General features: G+C 35.0%; 1 protein-coding gene across 1 annotated transcript in view; it reads left to right on the top strand.

The window, feature by feature from the left end:
• LOC145671356 (endothelin-converting enzyme 1-like) overlaps positions 1 to 22,006 on the top strand; it is a 249,238-nt gene that overhangs the window by 186,012 nt on the left and 41,220 nt on the right. The window contains exons 5-6 of the mRNA XM_081740414.1: positions 2,256 to 2,318; positions 14,609 to 14,812. Coding sequence (XP_081596540.1) covers positions 2,256 to 2,318; positions 14,609 to 14,812 — 267 coding nt within the window. The remainder of the gene's footprint in view (positions 1 to 2,255; positions 2,319 to 14,608; positions 14,813 to 22,006) is intronic.

Here is a 22,006-nt window from a genome sequence, read left to right as displayed (position 1 = left end):
AAAATGAAGATCGCGCTGTTAAAGAGACTTGTGTACCCAGTGGTGCCCACCTCCTTATATCCATGACGCACCCCCAATTGTCTATCCATAGGTGTTCTTCCATGAAAAAAAATCTTTTCGATTAATTTTTACACCTCCTCAAACATATTTATATAGATTTTTACCCCCCCAAATATTTCAATGACGCAGTTTGCGTCATAGCCCCCCTTTGTGGGCACCCTGTGTGTACCCATGAAGATGAGTGACTGAGAGTCTTACACGAAATATTTAAGGAAAGATTAATGAGGACCATTTTTAGGTGAGTGATTTGAACTAATATATCAATGTGATTTAAGTAGCCACTCATCATCTTTGTTTTCGCTGTGCGTTCCTGTATTCTGTTTGGCAAGTTTCACCTCTTCTTCTTAAACGAAAACACTAGTAATTTGAAGTGCAATATTACTGAGTTGAGCGTGCTTTGTGATATCGGTTGTGGATACCGGATGTACAGGCTTCGTTAAATAAAATAGAGTGTGTATACTCTATGAGAAATGGTTAGTATATATATATATATTATAACAGTTACAGAACACCGAATACACGGGATGTGCAAGAATAATTAGTATATCTTATAGGATATCTTATTATAATTAGTATAAAGCACATGAAAAATACAATAAATCCAAATGACAATTTTGATGCTATGAGATGATAATAACAGTAAATACACAAAAGACATAAATAAACATAGAAATTAATAACAGAGGAAACAATCGATTTTTTAACACACCAGATCCTCTGTAGATGTGGATTCTATAACGCACAAAGAGTGAAAAATCGACTGACTGGACAGGGTGACGTAATGGTTAACGCATCGGCATGGTATGCCGGAGGTCTCGGTTCGAGTCACGGTCCAGTCATTCACTTTTTCCTTTTTGTGCGTTATAAAATTCACATCTACAGAGGATCTGGTGTGTTAAAAAAAATCTGTTGTTTCGTCTCTCATTAATCTCAATATGAATTTATAACCATCATAAGGTGCTCGGTATATGAACACAGGGATTGTCCAAGCACAGCAGTGGTCGATGGTACAACCCACGTGGTTCGAGTGGAGAGTACCGACCACAAGAGTGGGAGAGTGGGTAATTGTTCTGGGAAGCGGACTTCGTAGCATAGTGGTTAATGCATCGGCACGGTATGCCGGATATCCCGATCCAGTCAATCGCTTTTTCACTCTTTGTGCGTTATGTAAATAAACAGTTTTTAGGTTATTTTCTAAATATTCGAAAATTCTACAATAAAATTTGATTGTGAAAGATGAAAAGTAGATCATTCTAGCACTTAATCGTTCTTTTGGTATCCTTTAAGCATAATCGAAAAATAAATACATAATAAAGATTTGTGTAAAGATTTAAGATTACTTGATTTGTCCGATGTTATGTTAAGCAACAGAACATCTACGTATTACGTGGTTGCCTATATGTAACAGTGGTAATTTCAAAGTCAACGTTAGTTAAATTCAGATTTTTTGATCACTATTTATCAAGATTACATTAATCAGAAATATCCCCTCCATACACCTCATCAGTGTTCAAAGACTGCAATATTTGTACAATACTAATTATCTGGTTCTCGAATTATAAGAGATGAAAGAAACAAAAGTAAATGTGAAACAAGTGTTTCCCTTCACAGTGGGAATTCAGTACACAAAATTTGAATTGGTACATATATTAAATATATCTACTGGTTGCAATAAATTAATAAAATCAAAAATAGAACCTGTTCCTCTGATGCTGAATCCATATTAGAAAGTCATTACTCGCCATGCCTCACTGTTTTGTTCTATAGCGATAGCGGTTGAAACCGGAAATTGTTAATTTGAACCACTTCTGGATTGAATAGATATTGAAGGAGAAGGTAGAACCTCCTCTTTGGAAGCTGAATCGAGTGCAGAAAACTGAATCTCGATATCTTTTAACAGTTTTTGCTCTAGGAAATCAGTATTGAAACCGCATTAGTAGTAAATTTCAACCACTTCTGGTTTTGGTAGAGTGTTGTGGGTTGTGATGATATGTTTTCTCGATAGCCTAAATTGATTGCAGGAAACCACTTATCCCTATTATTGTTTTTGTTCTATGACGATAAAGATTGAAACCGGAAATTGTTTATTTGAACCACTTTCGGTTTGAATAGAAACTAATGGAGAATTTGAAACCTATTTTGCTTTGTTTTATTTTGTTCACTAGAATAATGTGTTACCTATTGTTTTGGCACAGATAAGTCCTGCTGGTCTTGGACTCCCAGATAGGACCTATTACTACAGGCATCCTGATGGACCGGTAAGTACATATTTAATATAAGGCTTGAAATGAAACTTCAAAATTTTATGTATAATAAATGTGAAATAAATTAACGTGAATAAAGAGGACGATTTTAGAGGATTCGTGATTCGGAGCCTACGTTAACCCTTTTAGGTACTAGTACCTATTTTTGGATACTAAAGTAATGTCTTCATTATTCCATTAAAAAAGTACGAAAAAAGTTTTTTAGTTAGTTTTTTTTCCGTTTTCCCAAGCATAGAGGCATTCTAGAACACGTTACATATGATTCCACATCTTTCTGCATCTACACATATGAGTTGATGACGTCATAACTTAAAAAATATATTTTTCGTTTGGCCTGTTTATATTATTTTTTGGTGGGCTTACTTTTGCACCTAGAAGATTGAAATTTTGCACAAACATTCAGTCCACCGAGTAATATTTATCAGATTTTTTCACATCTCTGCGTTAATTCGGGGGGCCGGAGGGGTCCAGAGGGGCAGAAAGGTAAAAGGGGATTTTTTTATCAAAAAATCCCTTTCTCGCGATTTTTACGCCTCAGATACATGATGGAGACATGTGAATGACACTGTTTGAAAGGGTGATATATTCTGAAGAGAATGAGGTATAAAACATGACATTAGGACAAATAGAGATGTCCCAGGATTATTTTATTTTATTTATTTATTTATTTATTTATTTTTCACCTTAGATCAGGGTCTTCTGCGGTAGTCTGGAGCATTGTGGGGATTATTTGTAAATATTTTTCCCGTCCTTACTATTCAAGATAGAAGTTTGAAATTTTGTACACACATTTAGTACACTACTTAGTATTTTTCAGTTGATTTTCAGATCTCTGCGTTAACACAGAGGTGTCCAGAGGGGATTAAAATGTCGAAAATTTTTGTTTATAGAGAAAAATCCCGATTTTTCTCAATTTCTCGCCTCAGGGACACGATAGGGAAATGTAAATGTTACCGTTTCAAAGGCTGGTCTATTGTGAAGAAACGAGGTATGAACCAGGATCTTACGATAAATAGGGATGATGCTGCAGCCGCTTGACTGAAATTCTACAATTTACCTTAAAAAAAATGTCCAGAACCTAAAAGGGTTAATAGTAGGTCTTTTCCTTCATAATGTTGGGGTTGCGTAAAAACGTAAAACACAAAAAGTATTCTTGTACACGTAAGTATTCCGTGCTTTGGAGTAACTTAAATATGATTGTAATATTTAAATTTGACATAATTTTGTTCATTAAATTTCTGTAGAGCATAAACTACAGAAAGGCACGTACTAAAGAATCATTTAACAAAAGTGTGGAGTAACTACGTAGAAGAAGTGTCAGAAATCAGGTTACAAATTACGTAAGAAAGAAGATATTCTCATATAATCCAGCTGACGAAAAATCTAAAGACGCCGGAATTTAAAACTTTAAAGTAACACATGCTGTAATATATATGGCATTAGTACACATAGTGAAAAAGAGAAGTAGGTCACGAATTAGTTTCGGTGCATTACAAGCTATGAACGCTAGATCGCTGATCTAAAATTTTGATATCTGTTACAGCATTAATTAATTTCGTTCGTTTTTCTGTTGTAACCTGATCCTTTGCTCTTTGGTGCGCGTTGCTCTGAATTCGATTCCTTCTGAAATCAAAGACGACTTCATGTTGATCCAGCATCATGAGGCATTTTGGGAGTCCATTTGAAGTAAGAAGTAGCAAATCTGGAAAGCCAGAAGTAACGATCACGTCACCCAGCCAATAGCCTGACAGGCCATTGCTCTTCGTGCATAATTCTACTGAGTTTACACATTGATACTGAAAGTTACAAGTCCGGTATTTCGTCTTGTTGCAGGTCATATTATCGGGGACTTTAAAGACATGTAGGACAATCAAGGGCAAAACTAATGCAGTCAACTTAATTTCAGATGATGATGCGTCCAGAACAGTGGAATAGCCATAAGCAGATTCAATATGGAAAGGGTGAACGATGGAGTATTGTCAGATTCCTCAGTAGTAATGAATTGGTGGTAAAATCAGGGACCATCAATATTTTTAAATTAAAGGATTACCTTTTTCTTTTTCGTTTTCTTTATTATTATTATTATTATTATTATTATTATTATTATTATTATTATTATTATTATTATTATTATTATTATTATTATATGACCCCTTCACTGTTTTAGATTCATCACCATCTGAAGTTAAGTTGATTGTATAAGTTTTATTCTTACTTCCCTCCCCCCCCTATATATATATATATATATTGTTCCAACCAGTGAGGAGGCAAGATATCATTTTTCTTACTAATTTCAAGAGTTAAAGGCGGCCAGAAACTGAAAACATAAACCAAAAGGGATTCGGACGAGGAAATAACACGGAATGCAAGAGGAGTGGCGAAATTGTTTGGGAATTTTAAAGAAAAACAAAATTTGGCAAATGTTTTCTAGAATATAATAAAACAGTAAAGACGCTATATAATACGGTTCTTATAGGCTTTTTCACGGAGCGTAGTTTTTTTTTTTTTTTTTTTTTTTTTTGTTAAGTTTCAGTGTTTGGAAAGAAATATCACATGTTATTGCGACCCTTGAATTCTATATTGCCTTTGCAGAATTAAGATGTAAAAACAAAGTAAACCGGAAACAATACAAATAGCAGAGTAAATTAATTGATTTCCGTTCCAAAATGATAACTAATATTTAATCAAAATAAATCTGTCAGTTAATATATATATATATATATATATATATATATATATATATATATTATATATATATATATATAGATAGATAGATAGATAGATAGATAGATAGATAGATAAGTAAATTCAAATTAATGTTGAAATAGTAAAGGACATTAAACTTCACTTCAAGGATAAATTAGTAAAATTGTATGGTGATTCAAGAGGAATGTAACATAATTTGTGAGGTGATTCTATATGTGAAACTGAACCGTAAAAGTCCTATGAACATGATTTTCTGATTCTCGATCGTTACGGAACTGGAGCGGGTTGGAGCTGTTACCTCGGTACGACGTCATAGTGCTGCCATCTGTTGGAGAACACCCACATCTCTTGTAGGATGGATCAGTCATCTGTCCCACTATTATTCTGTCCATCACAACGCCTACACAGCATCTCGGTTATTCACACTTGTCTTCATAATCATTCATGGATGTGTGTAGTCCTCAACCCGCTCCAGTTCCGTAACAATCGAAAATCGGATACAGGTTCATAGGACTTTTTCGGTTTATTTTCAAGTGTAGAATCACCTCACAAATTATATGACACTCTTCCTGAATCATTCTGTATATATTGTATATATATACTAGGATGTAACATTTTGGTACATACATAACACTAAACAATGCTATTTTATAATCCCTAGTAAACGTCAGTGTTTTTATATTATATTTATTTTGTAATATAACTCCAATGTTGTGTGATCAGTACCATCGTTGACAATATGCGATACTTCAATCACAGGAAAACACGTTATTATTACTTGCAAATTAATACAACAAAGGAAACGTGAAAATATTCAGTGTATGTAGTTAATTTTGCCTAAGCCTGAGATGAATTTGAAAACGTAGTTTCTTTGGTTCTTTCTTTTAGATTACAATGTTCTATTGCATTAGCTGAGATTACGTGTACAGAACATATTTGCTAGGTGTGGAAGGTAACCTGATATAATATTAGTCTCTGATTTTGTTGAACTAGAAAAATAAACAATCGTAACATTGGGATAAAACTTAATTTTACTTCAATCTTATTCTCCGGGAGCTGTTTGCAAATGAAATGGCGCTTATTGCACAATCTGAAGAGAAAATGAATAAGATGTTAGAATACTTGAGGAAGGGCTGTGAAGAATATGGGATAAAAATAAATGTAGGGAAAGACAAAAGTCATGATGATTGGAACGAAGGGGTCGCTGTCAAATATAGAAGTTTAGGAAGGGAGAAAATAGAACAGGTAACTAGTTTTCGATACCTAGGTAGTATTACTAGTGATGGTGGGAAGTGTGAATAGGGATGCGCACGAGATGAGTCGAGACAGGATTTTCTTGACAAAATTCGAGTCGAGACACGGCTCTTCCAATAGAGAAATATACATTTTTCGAGTCGAGACATCACTTTTATAGCACATTTTCGAGACGAGCCAGCCACAAATTTTGTCTCGGCGCATCCCTAAGTGTGAACGTGAAATGAAAGCAAGGATAGGAGTGGCAAAAAAAAAAAAAAAAAAAAAAAAAAAAGCCTTTAGGAGGAAGAAAAGATTATTTTGTGGAACCTTCAAGAAAGAGTTTAGAAAAGACTTATAAAATGCTTCGTGTGGGGGGTATTATGCTGTATGGGTCAGAAACATGGACACTACGCAAAAATGATGAAAAACTACTGAAAGCCTTCGAAATGTGGGTGTGGAGAAGTATGGAAATAATTAGCTGGGTCGAGCGGGAAACGAAGGAGAGGGTCTTAGGAATGGTGGGGGAGAAAAGAACAATTTTAGATATTATTAAGAAGAGAAAGAGAAACTGGTTGGGACATTGGCTAAGAAGGAACTGTATCATGAGGGATGTGCTAGAGGGTATGGTGGCAAGAAAGAGAGGGAGAGGGCGAAGGAGACTACAATAGACGATATCAAAACAGAAATCGTACGCGAAGACGAAAAAGTTAGCGGAAGACTGTGGACGATGGAAACTTCTCAGTTGCAGAAAGTGACCTGCAAATAATGGCAGAAAACCTATGATGATGATTTTCTGGGACCAGAATATGTTTATATAAAGTTAGCTTTTAGGTGCTACTTCGTCATTTCATTAGCTGACTCTGGGATCAAGTGTTTAATGAACAGATAGCATGGCATAAAAATCGAATGTGTAAAGGAAACAGAATGGCCAAACAATTAGTACAGTTTTATCAATTCGTTTACCTGTAAAAATACAGAATGGCCAAACAATTAGTACAGTTTTATCAATTCGTTTACCTGTGAAAATACAGAATGGCCAAACAATTAGTACAGTTTTATCAATTCGTTTACCTGTGAAAATACAGAATGGCCAAACAATTAGTACAGTTTTATCAATTCGTTTACCTGTGAAAATACAGAATGGCCAAACAATTAGTACAGTTTTATCAATTCTCTTACCTGGGAAAATATCATTGAAAAAATATCCCACATCCGTACTAAGTTCGGGAATAATTTCTAACTTCAGGTTACATTTTTCAGAAAGCGCCGTAGCTTACCACCATAAAAATACAGATGCTGTTATTTATTATTACTAAACTTGAACAAAATCTAGAGTTAAGAGCCTGACTTACTAAAAATAATACAGAATTTTTCCATGTTTTCTTTTGCTTGTTTTTCATAAGTGAAAGAAGATAATGAAACGCAACGTAACACAATCATAGATAATGTTATTCTACAACACAAAATATGAACCTGAATAATTTTTTGTGTTGGCAGAATAACATTTCCCCAAAAATCTAAGTTAAAGCAGCGACTAGAGGAACGAACTCAACTGCACTTAATTACGTATCATGTTGCCTCGGAATCCTGTAAACTACTTTTTAAATAATAGTTGTGTTTGGTTTATAATAAACAAAATAGTTTTAACATGCAGTTTTACAATTAAATAATAATGTTATTTAAAAAGTAGTTCACAGGATACCAAAACAACATGATACGAAATCAAATGTTGAGTTTGTTCCTCTAGTGGTTGCCTTAACTTAGATTTTGGGGGAAATATTATTCTGGCAACACTGTAATTTTTATGGATGGCTACACTGAAAATTCTTCAGGTTCATATTTTCTGTTGTAGAATAACATTATCTATGTTTGTGGTAAGTTGCATTTCACTATCTCCTTTCATTTACGAAAAACAAACAAAAGAAAAATGGTAAATTTTGTATTAATTTTAGTAAGTTAGGCTCTTAATATTTGACAGGTTTCCATCAGTGTATGTTAGTTGTAGATATGCTTGTTATTGCTACCCGCAGCGCTTTGTAGTAGTATTTGGTAGAGTCTTGTTAGGGAATGAGTTCCATAGGGTAGTAGCAACTGCAGGGCAAGAAAAAGATATGCATACATCAACGTGTGTTAAGAGGTAAATTATAGTAAGTAGATTTAATGTGCTTGCAATCTGTGTAATTCTGATGTAAACATTGAAACATTGCTTCCTCCCTTTTTGCAGTTGAACACACCAGGAGTGACCTGGTCTAAAGTAAGCGCATCCAGAGTTTGTATTGACTTATCCCGTGTAAATTCTCTGCAATCATTTGTGCAGCTTCTTGTTGAGAAGAATGTAATAAACTTTGAATTTGGTTTACTCAGCATGTTGCACATGCACTGATTTTGTCTTTTCTCCCTTTTACTTACGATTTCTATCTGCACTCCACTTCACTGCCTACAAGAGATACACTCTTTGAAATTTTTGGACGCAAAATTAGTTATTCATAATTACAAAATCTCAAAATTAGATAGGTCTGGTGTATTTAATAGATTTTAAGCAACATAACTAACTAAATAACTCGATGGCCTATGGAACCCGGAGGTTCAATGCCGCATTCACAAAAGCTTTCAACTGACTTCCATTCTAAGCCAACTGGATCCAGTTTCTACTTTATATTCCAATTTCTGCGAGATCTATTGTAATATTGTCATTCCATCTGCGCCTAGGTCTTTCTAATGCTCGTTTTCTGATTGATCTTCCAGTTAAAACTTTGAAAATGTTCCTACTTTCTTTCATTCTGGCCACACGACCTGCCCATCTGAGCCTCCTAGATTTGATGGCCCTAACAATGTTTGGTAAACGGTATAAACTATGCAGTCCTTCGTTATGAAATTTCTGCCATTCCCGTTCCTCTTGGGTCCGAATATTCGTCTTAGGATCTTGTTCTCAAATACTTTCAGTCTACGTTCTTCTCCCAGAGTAAGTAACCATGTTTCGCGACCATATAGGACAACACAAGTGATTATTATTTTATATATTTTAAGCTCGAAATTCCTCGACAGAAGTTTAAATAAACACGGGTAAAGACAATAAAAAGAAACACATCGTTAAAGTCACCGTTACGCGTGAAAATATTAGCGGATTGACTCAATAAACGAAGTCGGTCAAGATAATTGCACGAGCTGTCTATTGGGAAAAAGAGAATCCAAAAATTCACTTATTTCAAGAGTTACCATGTGGAGTAGCGAACGTACATACGTACTGACACTACAATCTTATAAAGCTCACTCGCGAGATCTTAATAACATTACAATCTTATATGGCCCACTAGTGTGATCCTAACAACATATCACTTTTATATGATCCATTAGTGTAATGCTAATAAGTTACAATTTTATAAAGCCTACTAGCGTGATCGTAATGGCATTACAATCTTATAAAGGATCAATAGCGTGATTCTAATAACATTACAATCTTATAAATGTCCAGTAGCGTGATTCTAAGAACATTGCAATCGTATAAAGCCCACTAGCGTGATCCTAATAACATTACAATCTTATAAAGCCCACTAGCATGATTCTAATATTATAATCTTATAAAACCCACTAGCGTGATCCTAATAACATTTTACTTTTATATGGCCCACTAGTGTAATCCTAATAACGTTACAATCTTATAAAGCCCACTAGCGTGATCCTAATGCATTACAATCTTATAAAGGATCAATAGCGTGATTCTAATAACATTACAATCTTATAAATGTCCAGTAGCGTGATTCTAAGAACATTGCAATCGTATAAAGCCCACTAGCGTGATCCTAATAACATTACAATCTTATAGAAGTCACTAGCATCATTCTAATATTACAATCTTATAAAACCCACTAGCGTGATCCTAATAACGTTATAACCTTATAAAGCAAACTAGCGTGATCCTAATAATATCACCCACTAGCGTGATCTAATAACGTTACAATCTTATAAAGCACACTAGCGTGATCTTAATAATACCACAGTCTTATATGGCCCATTAGCGTGATCCTAATAATATTGCAATCTTATAAAGCACACTAGAATAATCCTAATAACATTACAATCGTATAATTTCCACAAGCGTGACTCTAATAACATTAAAATCTTATAAAGACCATTATCGAGAGTACTTACCATTAGTGCTGCCGAATCTCTAAATGTAAAGATCATTTGAGTTCAGTCAGACTGTTAGACTGTTGTCCAATTGATTATAATTCTTCGTCTTCATTCTTATATATTTATGTTGTACAGGTGTAAGTTGTGTGGGTATTTTCAACAGTTCCATAAACATTTTGCGTAGTTTCAAAAGTAGAAAGGAAGAATTAGAGTGTATTATATCTTGTAGGACAACCTTTTTTCTTTGCATCGTGTTCGTTGTGCATGCAAGTTTGTTTTGTTTCAGTTTCTTAGCATTTATTATATATTTTGTGCTGCTGCATATAGTATTGATGCATGTTTTTTTCCATGTCTGATTAGAAATTAATGAAGCATGATTTTTTCTTTTGCATTGTTGTATTGAACATACTTTTCATATGTTAAGTTTCAAACAATTATTATCGTTAAAATGTATCATGTAGTAATAAGCATTTAAATTGGAAATTTAATTGAAAGTGTTAACTACAGGGTTACTACAATGATTGATCCGATTTCATAAATTCACTGTAGCTTCTTATTGAACATATTGTCACAAAACTTTGCAGACTAATGGAAAAACTCAGGAAGTTTTTTTTTTTTTTTAAATGACATTTACAAAAAATGTCACTGCCTCACAAAACCTATCTTCTTCCATAAGTTCTTGTAACTGTACTGAATATTCAAAGCGTCTGACTTTGTCATCAGGCGTCAGAATTTGTAGCAATTGCAACCCGGTAACGGTTCTGCTTCAATCGGTTTCGTAAGATCTTCCAAACGGTAGGTCGTAAAATGTTCAGCTCTCTGCTTGCTCTGTTTGTGTACTTGTGTGGACTTCGTACAAAACTCGCTCACACGCGCTCAACCGTTTCTTACTGTAGGCCGACCAGTTGACTTCCCCTTAGAGGGGCATCCTGAAACTGTAAATTGTGCATACCATCGCCGAATGAACTGGGCAGTTGATGGATCTTTGTTGAACTTCGTTCAGAAGTGTCGTTGCACTATTAGGATATACTATACTAAACACAACAACACACTGAGCAAGGCTATGTGATAATACATGGACACACAATCACGTAACAGTTTCAACACAATAACTGTGTCTTCATCAGACTTCCACTCCTGGATATTTGGGAGTTGGTCACCTCTTATATACTTCCCGGAGATCAACTTTTAATAAGGCTCCGCCCCTTCATTTGTTGATTTTCGGAAAGTATATAAGAGGTGAACAACTCCCAAGTAGCTAGAAAAAGTGGAAGTCTGATGAAGACACAATTATTGTGTTGAAACTGTTACGTGATTGTGTGTTTTATATACATTATCACATAGCCCTGCTCAGTGTCCTGTTGTGTTTAGTGTTGACATTATGGAAACAAAAGCGTGATAGAATAATTATAGGACAAAATAATGTCAATGAAACTCGAGCACAACATAATCTTTCTCTGCACCTGTCGCCATCTTGAATAAATGCTCACTGCTGCGCCCTCGTGGCAGAAATCAGAAGCGAATCTACAACGCAGAAAATACTTTTTCGAGTTTTTCAATATGTCTTCAAAGGTTTGTGACAATCTGTCCAATAATTAATTACAATGAATTTATGAAAATCGGGGTCAATCATTTGTAATATCCCGATAAATACTATATATATATATATATATATATATATATATATATATATATATATATATATATATATATATATATATATATATATTGTGAAAACGAAATAAATAAGTGAATGATTATAGAAATAGTTCAAATTATATCTTTCTTAATACAGCTATTTTTAATAAGTTTAAGAGCAACTAATTTTAGTGCATGGTAATGGTTACTCCTTGAACATATGTTTGGCAACATTTATATTACATATTTTCTTTTTCTTTGTGCTTTCTTAAATGTATATTGTTAATTTCGAAACTTAATGATACCATACATAATGATACAGAATCTGGCGTTATGTTATTAACAAGCAATGCAAAGTATGCTATTTTGTATATATAAATGACATTTCCAGGTTCTTGTTCGAAGTAATTTAATCTGTACAATTGTTTTTAACTAAGTTAGGAAGAAGCAGTATCTTAGAACAAATTTCAACAGAAATAATTTTTGTGTTGGTAATATAAAAAAGCAAGGAAATATGGATTAATATGCGACGTACATATTTAACATATTTGTTTATAATTTCATCAACAATATACATATTCAACGTGTCTCAAGCAACAGTTGAAATGAAATGAAATCTTTGAATTTTACGTCCCACTGTTATGCCGGAGAGGCTAAAGAAGACGGTGATGATGAGTAATGAATGAAATGGTGGAATGAAGAAAGTAGGAGGAAACGGGAGAATCCCGAGGAAACCCACGCACACGGTGTTTGTCCACCACAAAGTTCACTTGGCGGGGGCTGGGATCGAACCCGGGACCCCAAGCACCAGAGGTGAACGATCTACCACTGAGCCACCGCGGCCCCTCAAGCAACAGTTGAATAAGCATATTCAACATACTTATACCAACGGTTATAGAAACATATTCAACATGTCTATATGAACAGTCACGTAAACATATTCAACGAGGCTATTTCAACAATTACATAAATATCTTGAAAATTACTATATCAACAGTTACATAAACATACTCAACATATCTATCAACCAGTCTAATCTACTGGTTCACATGTGATTTGCAAGCAGGCCCAGATAGTTTAAAACAAACAAATAAGTAAATAAATAAATTGTTCATTTCTGTGTAACATAATATCGAAGACGTGTCTTGAGAAATACCACATAGTTTGAGGGCCTTTAATTCAATTGAATTTTCTCGTCCTACACCCGTCTCTATTAAGGATAAATGATTTTCTATAAGAAAAAATGTTAATAAGCAGGAGGAAAGAAAGACTTACTGAAAATGAACAGTACACGTTACAAACATTACATGTTAATTTAATTGATAGTGAAAGTGACCTAATGTAATATATTTGCTTAAGGTATCCGCTGTCGTCGAAATTCCTCTACTTTTTATTGTAATACTTTCGTTAGAGGAAAATAAAATATTCCACAAATTATGGCTTAATATAGGTTTGCGCAAAGTAACACGATACTGAGTTGTAGATTATTGGAGACACCCACTCATGTGAGAAACAAGCAAAACTTCTGTTGGTTCAATTTACTTTCTCTACAATATTAACGTCTTGAGAGTCTGACATACTAGAAATAATACAAAATTTACCATTTTTCTTTTGCTTGCTTTTCATAAGTGAAAGGAAATAATAAAATACAATTTACCACAATCATAGATAATGTTGTTCTATAACAGAAAATATGAACCTGAAGAATTGTCAGTGTTGCCATCCATAGAAATTACAGTGTTGCCAGAATAACATTTCCCCCAAAATTTAAGTTAAGGCAGCGACTAAAGGAACGAACACAACTGCATTTGATTACGTATCATGTTGTTTTGGTATTATGTGAACTACCTTTTAAGTAATGGTTGTATTTAGTTTGTAATAAACAAACTAATTTTAACATGCAGTTATTAAAATTAAATAATAATGTTATTTAAAAAGAAGTTCACAGGATACCAAAACAACATGATACGTAATCAAATGCAGTTGAGATCGTTCCTCTAGTCGCTGTCTTAACTTAGATTTTAGAGGCGTTATTTCTTCTGGCAATACTTTAATTTGTATGGATGTCATCACTGAAAATTCTTCAAGTTCATATTTTCTTTTATAGAGTAATACTATCTATGCTTGTGGTAAGTTGTATTTCATTATCTTTTTTCACTTATGAAAAACAAGCAAAGAAAAATGGTAAAATTTGTATTGTTTTTAGTATGGCAGGCTCTTATTGAGTAGTACTATATATTTGAGTGATTAGACATTCATTTTATAAACTTACAACAACCTGAACAACGGCCAGGAAACGTCTTGCCGTTAACTTTTTCGGAAATTATTCATCTTATTTATTGTAATTACAATATGTTTTCTTGAAGCAGGAATATATATATATAGGAAACATATGAAGTGAAACGAGAATGCATTGTGTTTGACTATGAACATATCATGTGCTAAATCTCCTACATTATCAGAACTTACATTTATAATCACGTTTCAATTGCACTTTTAAGTTTCATGCTTGTCTGAATGCCATTTCTTTTTTGTGTTCCATTCACATTAACTGTATGTTGTTTTTTTTAAAGGTAGTGGAGTCCTACAAAAGATATATGAGAGACATTGTACTAATGCTCGGAGCAACCTCAACAGATGCGAAAGAATTCTCAGAGAATATGTTTCATTTTGAGAAGCGAATTGCAGAAATTACACCATCAATAGAAGAACTTCAAGATCCATTAGCAACGTATAACAGAGTGAATGTATCTCGCTTGAAAGAAATCTCCTCATCGGTAAGTTTTCGTGTTAATTTGTGCTTTCATATACGCAAAATATTCGGTATAAATAGTAAATGAGTGATAAAACGAGATGGAACGTATGATATGACCAAAAGTTATTATTATTATTATTATTATTATTATTATTATTATTATTATTATTAAGTATTCTGCCTTTTGGAAGGTTCTGGGACTAATGAGTTTTTTCTTTTTGTTTCTTTTCTTCTTAATTTTCGGTTTGGGCCTGGAAATGTTTATCCCATTTTTCTTGATTTTCAGCTTCCTCTTTTAACTTCCAATATTTTCTTATATTTTTCACATTATCGATCACTTGTGTTCTCCTTCTTCCTATTCCTCGCTTTCTTTCCATCTTTCCTTCTATGGTGGTATGCTGAAGACAATTTCTTCGCAAGATGTGTCCAATCCAGTTGGCCTTTCTTCGAACGATGGTGGCTAGAAGCGACCTCTTCTCTCCTGTCCGTTTTAAAACATCTTCGTTTAGTGCTCTCTTCGTCTATTTTATCTTCTTCATTTGATTCCAATACAATATTTCGAAGCTTTCTATATATTTCTTCTCTTAACTTCCGTAATGTCTAAATATGAACCATACGGTCCAAGGCTCCATATATAGCACTTGACCAACTTCTTCTTAAGTCCAATATTGAGTTTGCTAGTTAAGAGTAATCTTTACTTGTTGAATGTTTCTTTAGCTACGGCAATTCTTGAACTGATCTCTTTTGTGTAGTAAGCGTCTCTCGTCAAAATCCAAAAGTAATATCAACATTAAATCCAAAGAGCAATTAAGGAAGTCTCAAGATGATAAAGAAGCTATTTCTAGAAGGAAGATATGCCTAAACATTATGTGCAAGATATCAAGGTTTTACACCATGCTACATCACTTACTGAAGAAAATGTTTCTGAAGTATATTTCACTTGGCACCAAAATTCCAAACCTCAATATCGAAAAAGGGAATTTAGACAAAGAATGAGAAACCATTATCACTAATTAGATAAATATACAAGGTGTCCCATAAGTCCGTTTACATAGGCCATCTCCGTAACTATTGAACATATGAAAAAAATGATTAAGAGAGCAATGTTGTTGGGAAGTATATGTTTTCAATCTAAAATGTTGGAATATTCGGAATAGACCAACGGTTTGGGCTCTACACTGATATGGCGCCCAATGGTAAAGAAAAATGCAACGTTGCCACGTTTGTTTGATAACAATGAAGGTAAATACGTGTGGTTTGAAGTATACTGGACCAAGGAGAACAGAAGGGACGGCCACAATGAAGGATATGAAGAAGGATCACACGCAACGTCAATCCAAGGCAGTGGCGTCACCATCAGAAGGGGAAGGGGAAGGTACGAAAAAGAAATTGAATTGAATCTATTCACGGCCAACTGGTATTAATTGCTTAGTGATGTTAACGAGATAAGACAAGATGATAATTGAATAAAATAAGAAAGTGCCTAAGTGCCGAAATTCAAAACCAGAGAAAACTCGATAAACGTGGGTTATCGTAATACAAGTTAAATGGGTACTGCGACCATGTGAGTGCTTTAAAACAGAAGCAACAACCTGCAAACTATAATCTCCTTACAAATGTATTCTGCTTGATACTAAGACAACTTTGAAAGATACAGTTCAATTCTACTTATTGCGGCACTTAGATTCTGTCTCATTATTCAGTTGTTGTCTCGTCTAGAAACAGAAGCGCGTCACGTTTCCAGACGAGTTCAAACGAGACAGATTAATTATCTCATACTCAGCCACTGATGCAAAATTCCGTTGAATGTAGACAGAAGCAAGAGGGGAGGAAACCGTCAAATATTGCAGAAAGCGCTGCTGAGCAATTTTCTTAAATGATCATAGTATCATATTTTGCCCGAGTGGCAGTATCTCACGTAATCAAGCACGAGCAACACGCCACACATCTTTCACTTTCCGTTTAATTCTGTTTGTGCCGATGTGTGTTGAATTGGCATTGAATTGTATGTTGCGTTCAAGTGATGTGTTTATTGATGTCCTTACGTGTCCGTGTATATGAAGAACACACGACAGGCCACATTTCATCTTAATGGAACTGTTAACAGACATAACTACGTGTATTCGGCAAACGACAACCTCCATGTTGCCAAAGTTTCCCATAATCAAGTTGACCCATGTATAAATGTGTGGTGTGCAATTAACGGTAATGTTCTCGTGGGTTCTGTGTTCCTGGAGTGCAGATTAACAGGCGAAACCTATCATACCTGCTACAAACAATACTGGAACCTTATTTGGACAACTTGCCTTTTGCATTTTTACTGCCAACACGATAGTGCGCCACCGCGCTTCACATTGGTTTGACATTGGTTGGATGTAGCATTTCGTGGACATCGGATCAGGCGTCAATATCTGGTGGAAAGGCCACCGAGATCAACTGATTTAACAGTGCTTGATTTTTTTCTGTGCGGCCACTTAAAATCGGTTGTTTACAGGGATCGCCCGCGTGAAAATGCTGCCTTACAACACAACATTCGCGAGGCCTGCGGAGCTATTACCACTGAAACTCACCAACGGGTTAGGACCAGTTTGCGACATTGTATGGCAATTTGTGCACAACAAGGTGGACATCACTTCGAACATCCACGTTGAGTATAGTTGCAACGTAGTTTTATCTGTTTTATGATCTTCCAAGAGGTAGGTGACTTCAAATGAATGGCTTATGTTAGGTGCAGTATCCCTTGTGTGAGTGTCACAGTCTTTTCTCCTCATAACATTCATTTGTCAAAGGAACAAGGGTAGTATGACATTGTCGCCCATCAGACTTATGTAAGGATGGTACCTCTCAAACAGCTGGCTTCTACATTTTTAATCCCTTTCCAATGACATAAGTAGTATTGTTCACGAGACCAGAACATTTTCGTGTCTCGTCTTGTTTCGAAAACTCATACAAGACACTAGACAATCGTTCAACGAAATGAGATGGGGTAACAAGTTTACGAGCCGAGCCGAGACCTGCAAATGAATAATGATGCTCACCAGCTGGAAAACTTTATTTATTTGTTTGTTTAGGGAATGAAACAACGAGAGATTGAGCCTCCACTCAGAGGTTACATCGATCGTTAGGTGGGTCTAGGACTGAAGAAGGAAGCGGCCCTGGCCTGAGAGGAGGGACCATCCCAGGATGCACTTGGAGAGATTGAGGAAACAAAACAAAACAAAAAAAAAAAAAAAAAAACTTAGATGAGATGGCCCGTCGGAACAGGTTTCGTGCCCACGTTCGACCTATCCAAATTCCGTCTGGCAGGTAGGCTTCGCTACACCTACACCAGTGGCTGGGTATGAGATAATTAATCTGTCTCGTTTGAACTCGTCTGGAAACGTGACGCGCTTCTGTTTCTAGACGAGACAACAACTGAATAATGAGACAGAATCTAAGTGCCGCAATAAGTAGAATTGAACTGTATCTTTCAAAGTTGTCTTAGTACCAAGCAGAATACGTTTGTAAGGAGATTATAGTTTTCAGGTTGTTGCTTCTGTTTTAAAGCACCCACATGGTCGCAGTACCCGTTTAACTTGTATTACGATAACTCATGTTTATCGACTTTTCTCTGGTTTTGAATTTCGGCACTTAGGTCCTTTCTTATTTTATTCAATTGTTCTCTTGTTTCATCTCGTTAACATCACTAAGCAATTAATACCAGTTGACCGTAAATAGATTCAACTCAATTTCTTTTTTGTACTTTCCTCTTCCCCTACTGATGGTGACGCCACTGCCTTTGCTTGATGTTCCGTGTGATCCTTCTTTATATCCTTCATTGTGGCCGTCCCTTCTGTTCTATTTGGTCCAGTATACTTCAAACCACACGTATTTACCTTCATTGTCATCAACCAAAGACGTGGCAAGTTGCATTTTTCTTTACCATTGGGCGCTATATCAGTGTAGAGCTCAAAAGATTGGTCCAGTTTCGAATATTCCAACATTTTAGATTGAAAACATATACTTTCCAACAACATTGCTCTCTTATCATTTTTTCTTATGTTCAATAGTTACCGAGATGGCCTATGTAAACGGACTTATGGGACACCCTGTATATTAACAGTTTATTGGTAATAGATATAATGAGGAAAGTTCAAAATGATAATAATTTATGATTTCAATTCGATTCCTTATTTCTCCCAATTAATCTATATATAATTTGTGTCCACTTATGGAAAAACTACAAAAATTAGAGAACCATGTATACGTATGAAAATATATAATTTGGCAACATTGAAATTCACATGGGTTTTATATTTGTTGTGTGATAGAGGGAGACGACTACATCAAGAGGAGTGCCAGTAAATATTAATTCTTACGTATATTTGTGAGATAAAAATAACAAATTTGTAATTATGTAATAATTGTGTTCAGTGCACTTTACACATAACTTAATTTTACGGGCGAATGAATAATATTGTGAAGCTTTCACATAGTAGTTAGTTGTTCAAAAATACGTTCTTTGTATAGAAATTTAAAATGTCCATTGCTATTGAAGTGATAAGCATGTAAGGATCTTACTGCATCATATGTTTTAAATCTATATGCTTCTTGAAAATGGATTCTCGCTTATGTTTCCGAAATATTGGAAACTATTTCAGCTTCTATGATTACACAGAGGTTAGTATTATTTTCATCCAATAACTAGTGAGTATCGTTTCGCAATGTGAAACTATGGGGATTGAAACTATGAGGTTTCGAATTATGGGGATTGATACTATGGGGTTTCAAATTATGAGGATTTAATATTGGGGACTTGAAAGTATGGGTTTCAAACCATGAGGCTTTAATATTGAGACCGGAAGTAGTAACGTATAACTTCCGGTTTCAGTAGGGATCGGAGATGGAACCTGTTCTTGGAACGCTGAATCCAAATCAAAACCTACTTCTCGCTATCTGTTACCGTTTCTGTCCTTGTTGCTTTTGTTATTGAAGTCGGAAATGGTAAATTTCTACTATTTTTGGTTTGAATAGATGAATAAAGGTGAACATAAGAAACTTACTTTATATACACGGGTCGTTCAATATATAAGTTTCCTTAAGGTTAAAATATTTATTTTTTAAGAGACATTTGTAAACTTTACATACATGTGTGGGTGGGTTCTTTCTCACCTCTCCACATAATCCCCATTGAGATTCAGGCATTTACTTCACCTTTGCACCAATTTTTCCAAACCTTTTGCAAAAAATCAGGGCTCTGGGTATTTAACACTACCCTGATATCCCACTTCACTTCTTCATGTGTTACGAAACGTTCCCTTCCAATGCAGACGGTGCTAAATTGAGGCTGTATGGAGAGTGAGGCAGCCGCTCCCACCCTAATTCTTCAATTTTGTGCCTTGTTTGCATGCTGAGTGGGAGTGTGCGTTATCGTCAAGAAGAAGAAACCAGGTCGCTTATGTCAAGAATTGTGTTTTCCCGAAGAAGAGCTCAGCTTCGAGATAAGCGACCTGGACTCTTGTCAACTGGTGATGAAGAAGTAAATCAGAATATGACAAAGAGTGTTAGCCCTGATTTTTTGCAAAAGGTTTGGACAAATTGGTTCAACCGTGAGAGAAATGCCTGAATCTCAATGGAGATTATGTGGAGAGGTGAGTAAGGACCCATTTACACATGTATGTATAGCTTAGAAATGTATAAAATAAGTATTGTACAGTTTACGAACACTTATATATTGAACGACCCACGTATTTACTCTGGCTGTCTGTCTGGAAGGCGAAAGATCTCAAGAACTATTCCATGCATTACCATCAATTTTGATCATAATATAGAGGGTCAATAGCTAGAAATCGAGTTCGTCCATGGAGATGAATTCAAACCGGAAGTGGTAGAAATAAACCATTTCCGCTTTGAATGTTGATCACTATACAGCACAAACGGTAATAGATAGCGAGAAGAAGTTTCTGAAAATCGATTAAACGTCCAAAGAATACATTTCGTCCGCATCCTTAACTCTCTGTTCAAACTGTAAGGGATAGAGATCCACTACACTACTTCCGGTTTCAATATTAATCTACGTAGAGCCAAGACAACAAGAAGAAATAGCGAGAAGCAGTTTTCTTGGAATCGATTTAACGTTCTAAGAAACCAACTTTTCTCTTAACACTGTATACAAACTGGAAGAGTCAGAATCATCTACTTCCGGTTTTAACGTTAAACACTATAGAGTAACAGGTGGACAGTAGCGATTTTCTGCATTCAAGTAAGCATCTCAAGAATATTCCATCTTCACTTTAATCTCTCAACTTAAACCAAAGTGGTAGAAATATACTACTGCTTCCGGTTTCAATATTGAGAAACCATCACGCCATGCAAACCAAACTCCTTCACGAGATGCACACGTGACACTGCTACATGTTAAAATCCTGCATCCGTATAAATAATTCGTTTGCCACTAATTAATATCATTCGTGCTCTGTGAAGATTAATGTTGAAACCGGAAGTAAATTTCTGCCATTTCCGGTGTTAGTCGAGAGATAAAGGCAGAGACAGAAATAATTGTTAGGATGCTGAATCTATACCAGAAAACAGCTTCTTGCTATCTATTACTATTTTATCTCTAATGTGATCAGTGTTGAAACCGGAAATGGTAGATTTCTACCATTTCCAGTTTGATATACAATGTTAAAAAAGAAGATGGAAACTATTCTTGGGACACTGTGTCCATAACGAAGAAGCATCTCGCTACACCTTCTTGTTTTCGCTTCGGTACTTGTTTACAGACAGACAGATGGGCGGATGGACATAGCCGTTCTGTAAGACATTCCCATCTTATGCACAGCATAGTTTGGAAGCGTAATAATAATAATAATAATAATAATAATAATAATAATAATAATAATAATAATAATACCAGGTGTACTTGAGGCAACCGTGCTAAGTTATTTACAAATTTATTTTTTTTAATTACGACAAATTGTGTATTATATATTTTACCTTTGCTTTAATTAGTTCCTATTCGACAGCAGCATTAAAGATCCATTGAGTTACATAAACGAGTTGAAAAGTCCTTTTTAAACAAGTAATCCATGGATTGATTAAAAACAGTTGACTATTTTAATTTAAAGCCCTGGGAAAGAAGCCAACAAATCATTCAAACACCGTTTTGAAGTTAACAACTACTGTGAAGTTTTAATATTATGAATTTGTTCTTCTTTTGTAAATCAGATTTAAAATA

This window comes from Thermobia domestica, chromosome 15 (assembly GCF_964235325.1).
Source record: "Thermobia domestica chromosome 15, izTheDome1.hap1.1, whole genome shotgun sequence".
Classification (NCBI taxonomy): Eukaryota; Metazoa; Arthropoda; class Insecta; order Zygentoma; family Lepismatidae; genus Thermobia; species Thermobia domestica.
Note: the sequence above shows the minus strand (reverse complement) of the source record. Positions and strands in the feature narration are given on the sequence as shown.